Source organism: Pan paniscus, chromosome 1 (genome assembly GCF_029289425.2).
Source record: "Pan paniscus chromosome 1, NHGRI_mPanPan1-v2.0_pri, whole genome shotgun sequence".
NCBI classification, from domain to species: Eukaryota; Metazoa; Chordata; class Mammalia; order Primates; family Hominidae; genus Pan; species Pan paniscus.
Genome location: NC_073249.2, coordinates 65,660,301 through 65,667,485, shown reverse-complemented (window position 1 = coordinate 65,667,485; position 7,185 = coordinate 65,660,301). Strand labels below are relative to the sequence as shown.

Genomic DNA, 7,185 nt, shown 5'->3' with positions numbered 1-7,185 from the left:
GCAGCTGCGAGCCTCGGGGAAGCGGAACCCACAGGCGCGCGCGCCGCTGCTTCTGGCCGGGAGCGGGTCGTGGTGCACCACGGGAGCGCCGCACCGGCCGGCATGGAGGAGCGCGGCGATTCCGAGCCGACCCCCGGCTGCAGCGGCCTGGGTCCGGGCGGTGTTCGCGGCTTTGGCGACGGCGGTGGAGCTCCTTCGTGGGCCCCTGAGGACGCCTGGATGGGCACTCACCCTAAGGTCAGGAGGCGCGAGAGGAGCAGGGCGCCGTCCAGGCCCCTAACCCAGGCAGAACTCCCAGGCAGCTCTCTTTCTTTCTTCCTCAGTGGGAGAGCTGAGGACGCGCGCCACCCTCACCGAGGGGGACCGGTGTGCACAACTGCCAGCCTCAGGCAGCATCGGTTTTGTTTGTTTAAACAAGTTGCACTATCTCAATCCCCCAGCCAAAGCCATTCTGGAACTGAGAGCCAGACAGTAACTCCGCCCCTCTCAGGCCGGAGATCCCTAATAAGCGCTCCACTAGTTTTGCTGTCTAGGTAAATCCCCTTTGGGGGATAAATTTATTTAATCCTCACGGTAACCATGCAAGACAATTTGTGGGCGATGGATAAGATCTAGGGGTCCATAGTGATAAAGATTTAAGCACAGTCACGTTTACACTTAGCCTTGGGCCCAGAATGCATCTTTATTTTGAAAAGATGCAGATTCCTAATATTTCAGATTCTTCGAAAGTTTGAATAGGTTCTTGCTCAAAGCAGAGCTACTCACATTTTGCGTGTATTTTTCAGGCGAGATCAAGATAGTCCTCTGCTTACTTCTGCTTGAGACATTACTGCCTTATACAAGTACGGTTCCAAGCAGTGAATAGACAGTGAATGGAGATGTGGGTTTTGTAAGAATCTCAAAAACTAGTCTCTACGGTACTTTAACAGAATTGCACTCTTCTGCTAGAGAGCAATAATTCATAATCATCTAAAAACAGCCAAGAAAAAATTTGAAGGTATAAGTTTGAAGAGTTAACCTTTTTCAGCTTCTCTTGCTTAATTTTATCTTCCTACTCTGTCCCCTTCATCCTCCCAAAAGGTGAGAAAAAGAAACAATAGCATGGAAATATTATTTAGTGCCCTTTTAGGGAAACAATAGCATGGAGAGGCAGCATATTGGTTAGGCGCATGAACTCAAAATCAGACTCAGTTTAAATCCTGATTCTGTCACTTATCAACCTTGTGATTTGGGACAAGTTGCTTGATCTTATTATGCCTTAGTTTCCTCACCTGAAAAATGGGGATATTAATAGTCCATACTTACTTATACGGTTGTTACAGGATTAAATTAATGAATATTTGTAAGCCATTCAACATACAGAAAGCACTATATAAGTACTTAATAAGTGAAACACCAGTAACAACTTTTTAAAACTTTATCTGGATTTGGTGGTGTTATTCAGTTTATATACTTGTAGATTGTTTTCTTTTTCAAGTTAATGGCTGTATACACCTTGACCATCAAATCTCCCCTTTTGATTTCTCTTCTTGAAGGATCAAATTAATTTTTAAAAGAAAAAGAACAAGTAATAAAATAATAGGGGGTATTTGTTTTTCCAATTTCACCTTTCTGTTAATTTAAAAATTATGTAGTTTCATCCAGTAAAATGGTACCAGATTTATTATCCCCAAACACACTTTTATTTTATTATTCTCCTGCTTAGAAATCCTCAGTGTTTCCATACTGATAAAATCACATGTTTAGCTTGACCACCAAAGCCTTGTAACCTGGCTCAAAATTATGTTTTGGGTGTTATTTTCAAAACATGTTTGAAGTCGACAACTAATTAACCCCTGTCCTCCTGAACCTGTACAGTTACAGTGAAGCTGATGGGAGAATGTGACTTTAGACCTGTCCCCATGCAGGTCTGCTAATAATTCAACTCAGCATTAGCCCTGCATATCCACCTAGTCGCTGGCATAGCTGGGCAGCCTCAGAATTCTCCTGCAGGTGTAGGCCCCTGAAAAGTATTCCCCTTATGCTGACCAGTAGTCTGAAAGAAGCAGCTTTCTCTAGTTCCTTGTCAATTCCTTTTAAAAAATCTACTCTTAAAGTGAGAAAGAGTGGGTAGAGAGGCCAGGACTGATACTCTAGCAGATTCTCTCCATATACAAATAAGAGGCTAGGGAAATACACAGTACCCACTAACATGTCCCAACACAAGTTTTATTAAAAAGGTTTCTCTATTGCTGGCAAATAGGTTTCTTTACAGGCCCTTGAATGTATGTGGCTTAATCCCACCTTTGTGTAATTACCTGCAGTATTACTCTACTTCTCCACTTACTTAAATCATAATGTTCTTCAGTGCTCAACTTGTATCCCATCCCACCTCTGCTATAAATCTTTCACCAGTCCCTCTGAGTAGAGCTCTTCTGACCTGCTGTGTCATGTTTTTTATTCCATTTACATGGTTTTTAATCACTTACAGTCATATATTGTTATTTGCCTAACAATTTTAAGTGTGCATGTATTTAACAATTGCAAGTTCTTTAGAGACAGAGATAAGATCTTATATTGCCTTTTAACTTCCACTATACCTAGAAGAATTTTATAGATTATATATGCTTGATGACCACTTGATGATTGGAAGAAAATATTAAATAATTTTTTCTTCTCAATTTGACAATTATATTTTAATTTTCAGTATCTAGAAATGATGGAATTAGATATAGGAGATGCCACCCAAGTTTATGTAGCGTTCTTGGTTTACCTGGACCTCATGGAAAGTAAGTTGTTTGTTTATATTGTTTTGTTATTGGGACTGTGGTAGAGATTTGGGGGGTTGGATTGGGATATAGCATTCTTAACATAATAAGCAATCTTTTATGCATTTGCTGTTAATTTTGCAATTTATTTATTTACATTGGGAATTATTGAGTAACAGAAGCTACTAGAAAAGCAAAGACAGGAGGTAGTGTTATGAGTGATATTTGCTCAGCTGAGTATTAGGTAGAAGTTTGGAGTTTTTATTTTTTGTATTTAATAAACATTATTGTCCATTCAATGATGCTCTTTCAGGCAAAAGCTGGCATGAAGTAAACTGTGTAGGATTACCAGAACTCCAGCTCATCTGCCTTGTTGGTACTGAGATAGAAGGGGAGGGGTTACAGACTGTGGTGCCTACCCCCATCACTGCTTCCTTCAGCCATAACAGGTGAGCAGGTGATTTTGGTCTAAGTTCCTTTCCTGAGTAAAGCAGTAGGAAACATTAAACATAGTGATGTAATATTTTTAAAGAAATTTAGGATACAGGGTTCATAGCTTTACTCTTGGCTATTTGAGGAATAAGTTAAATATGAGTGTTGTATTCGGCCATTCTTGCATTGCTATAAAGAAATACCTGAGACTGAGTAATTTCTTAAAAAAAAAGAAGAGGTTTAAGTGGCTCATAGTTCTGAAGGCTTTACAGTAAGCATGGTGCTGGCATCTACTCGGCTTCTAGGGAGGCCTCAGGAAGCTTATAATCATGGAGGAAGTTCGTGAAGCAAGAGCAGGCACATCATATGGCAAAAGCAGGAGTGAGAGAGAGTGTTGAGGGGGAGGTTCCACACACTTTTAAATGACCAGATCTCATGAGAACTCATTGTCCTGAAGACAGCACTCAGCCATGAAGGATTTACCCCTATAACCCAAACATCTCCCACCAGGCCCCACCTCCAACATTGGGGATTACAGTTCAACATGGGATTTGGGCAAGAACAAATATACAAAGTATATCAAGCATTCAACAAGTATTTATTTAGCACTTACTCTATGGTCAGTACTTTTTCAGAGACAGTATGTATGGTAGAAATATTTATATTCTTGGTAAGGAAGCAAGACCATTACATATGAAATAACAGCTGTTATAAGATGTACCATGTAATACAAATTATACTTTATATAGCAGTTGGTGAAAAGCATGATTAACATGCAAGCTGAAATCAAATTTTCATGTAGCTTTTTTTAAAAGCTTTAAAAAAGAGACTTTTTTAGGACCTTTTTTTAAAAAGCTTAGGTACACAGCATTGGATTAAACATGTCTTTGTTTCATGACATACTCTCATTATTAGTTCATGCTTGGTTTTTATTTATTTACTTAGTTATTTTTAATAATGTAATAAGTATCTCTGTACCCATCACCCAAAGCAAAACTAGATTCTTGATAATAACTAACATCTAATCTTATAAGTCCCTTCCTTAACGTGCTTTCACTGACCTGAGGTAACTGTCATTCTGAATTCCATGTACATTGGGAATTTTTAAATTTTAGATGTTTTTAATTTTAATTTAAAAATCTTATCTTTTAAGGCTGACCTTATACACTTAATATTATATTACTAAAATTCATCCATTCTTGTGCATTTTTTGAGCTGCCACATAACATTCCATTGTGTGATTATACCACCATTTTTACATCCACCCCCTCGATGATGGAGTGTTGCTAATGTTTAACTTTAGGAGATAATTTCAAACTATTTTCAAAGTGGTTGCCTCAATTTACTTTTCACCTGCAGTGTAAACAAGATCCATTGGAGCTGTATTGTCTCTCACATTTAGTATTGTCAGACTTTTAAATTTTTGCCAATGGAATGGATTATTCTCATTTTGGTCTTAATTTACATTTCCCTTATTACTCATAATACTGAATATTTCTTTATATATGTATTATTTATAAGAAATATCTGTTCGTATCTTTTGCCTGTTGGGTTGTTTTTAGTTTTCTCATTGACTTGTATGAATTCTTCATATATTCTTGACCTAATAGTTTTTTTATTGTGTTTTCCAGTTTTTAAGTCTGTCTTTCGCTGTCTTAAGATGTCTTTCAATGAGTAACAGTTCTTAATTTGAATATAATCATATTTATCCATCTTTTATAATCAACGTCTTTGTGTCTAGTTTAAGAAATATTTTCTATCTAACGGTCTAAAAAATACTCACTTATATTTTCACTAAGAGTTCTATTGTTCTTGTTTTTAATGGTGTGAGAGGCGGTTAGGGATACCATTGTCATGTGGATAACCACTTTTTCTACCTCCATTTACTGAATAGTCCCTCCTTTCCTCACTATCTGACATATCACTTCTGCTACTTTCCAAAGTTCCAAACATGCATTAATTTGTTTCTGGGTTCTCTATTATATTCCATTAGCCAGTTTATCTGTCCTTTTGCCAATACCATATCTCTTAATCGCTTGCTTGGTAAGAAGTCTTGGTATCTGGTTAGCAAGCCTCCCTTATGCATTTCTTCTTTAGAAGCTGTAGCAGGCAGCTTCTAAGATGGCTTCTCCTAATTCTGGTATTCACTCCCTTATGTAACTCTCTTCCCTTGAGTGTGACCTGGACTCAGTGACTTCTTTCTAATGAATAAAATTTGGCAAAAATGATAGGAATGTAACTTCTAAGATTAGGTTACAAAAGACTGTGGCTTCTATCTTGGGCACTCTCTCTTGCTTGCTATAAAGGAAGCCAGCTGCCACGTGAGCTGTCCTACAGAAAGTCTGAAAATAGAAAAGAGATGGCAATTATTGATGGAGCAAGATTCTTGAGAGATGAGGAAGGATGGATTCAAGAGGATAGTGGAAGAGAGTAATATTGAGCATGTAAAGGGGTGCTGTAAACCTCTGAGAGTGGGGTATGGGAAGAATGAACAAATGAAAACACAGCTCTATTTGGGTGGCATATAAGTAGGGAAAAGAGCAGAGCCTCTTAAATTCCAGCATGAATACCGTTGATGAATACTTACATTTTTTCTAGCTGACTATGACTGAATACATAGCAGTCTAGTAGAAAGAGCCCCAGACTATAAAGTCTTAAGACCTGGGTTCTAGTCTTGGGACTGACACTTAACATTTTGTTTGATGTTTAGCAACACACCTAATTTCTCTGGGTTTCAGTTTCCTCGTCTTATTGTGTTGTTGAGGGATTTAGATTACCAGTACATGCAAGATCCCTTCTAAATTAAAGCTGCTGTAACTGGTTATTTTCATTGTGCATATTTCATGAAGCCATATTAAACTAAATTTGCAGATTTCTATGAAGTATTTTTTTGTATTTATTATTCATAATGAGAATTGTTTTTTAATATGTCAGTCTATTCATATGCTTCTTTGAGAAGCTCCTTACTGTTTTCTCTGTGTTTGAGAATTACAAATAGTTGTTAGCATTGACATTAGATTTAATCGCTAGTACTTTCCGGTTTTTACTAGCATGATTTCCAAGCCATCCTATATCCAAGAGTCTTAATTCATTCCTCAGAACTCATTACTTCTGTCTTTTAATTACTGTAACAAATATTGTCCTAGCTAGTATTAATGTTATATTATTTGTTTGGACAAGGAGCTACTATTTGAAATTAACCTGCATTTATTCCTAAAAAATAAAATTAATGAAAGCAATAGCCTATTTTAATCAAAATCATTTCATAAGTCTAGAAGTACAAATTTGTTTCCATTGTTAATTTCTAGTATTTTCCAGGTGGTAATTAATGCTTTTCTAGCTTGAATGGCTAAAGCTTGTTTTCTTCTTCAAGTAGAATTAGTTGGAATGATAATTTGGTAAGCCATTTTGATGCTGTTGCATTTAATAACTGAGAGAGCTTAAATCTTTATGTCTTGTTTTATATAAATATTCTTAACTATATTATACAGTAGAATACTAATATAGAATATAGCACAAATGAGGCCTGATACATACTAGATTTATATGCCTTTTAGTGCATAACATTTTCTCAACTCAAACTATGCAAATAACTTTTTAACAAATGGAAATGTGTGGGTGTATATGTGTGTATGTGTGATTTCATTACTCAGTCTTTAACAGGGCAGTCTTTTAGGTAGTAGGCATACTTTTATCTATTTTTACTTTTAGTGTATTTTATAATATAAAATGTTATATATCTAACAGTAATGCTGCAATTCCAGCCTTTCATAGTTAATGTGGGAATTTTTCTGTGTTAGTAACACAGAGAAGAAAATGATTGATGTTGAGTCTCTGATAACCTTGTATAGCAAAGAAATTCATTGGGACATGTCCTAAAAGTATTTGGTGGGAAGATGTGAGGGCAACTCACCATGAAAGAAAAAATACTTTTTATTTAAGAGGGAAAACAGCTTTTACTTATTCAGTGATAAAACATCTACATAAATTAACGATTCTGTTTTCA

At 36.8% G+C, this 7,185-nt stretch overlaps 1 protein-coding gene across 6 annotated transcripts in view; it reads left to right on the top strand.

The window, feature by feature from the left end:
• TSEN15 (tRNA splicing endonuclease subunit 15) overlaps positions 1 to 7,185 on the top strand; it is a 44,184-nt gene continuing 36,999 nt past the window's right edge. For 4 of the 6 annotated variants that reach the window (XM_034942291.3, XM_034942283.3, XM_057301938.2 and 1 more), the window contains exons 1-3: positions 14 to 237; positions 2,687 to 2,768; positions 3,061 to 3,196. In XM_034942291.3, the coding sequence (XP_034798182.1) occupies positions 103 to 237; positions 2,687 to 2,768; positions 3,061 to 3,196 (353 nt within the window). In that variant the 5' untranslated portion in view covers positions 14 to 102. Of the gene's footprint in view, positions 238 to 2,686; positions 2,769 to 3,060; positions 3,197 to 7,185 lie in introns of all 6 variants that reach the window. The other 2 variants (XM_057301937.2, XM_003815609.5) reach the window with 1 other exon arrangement.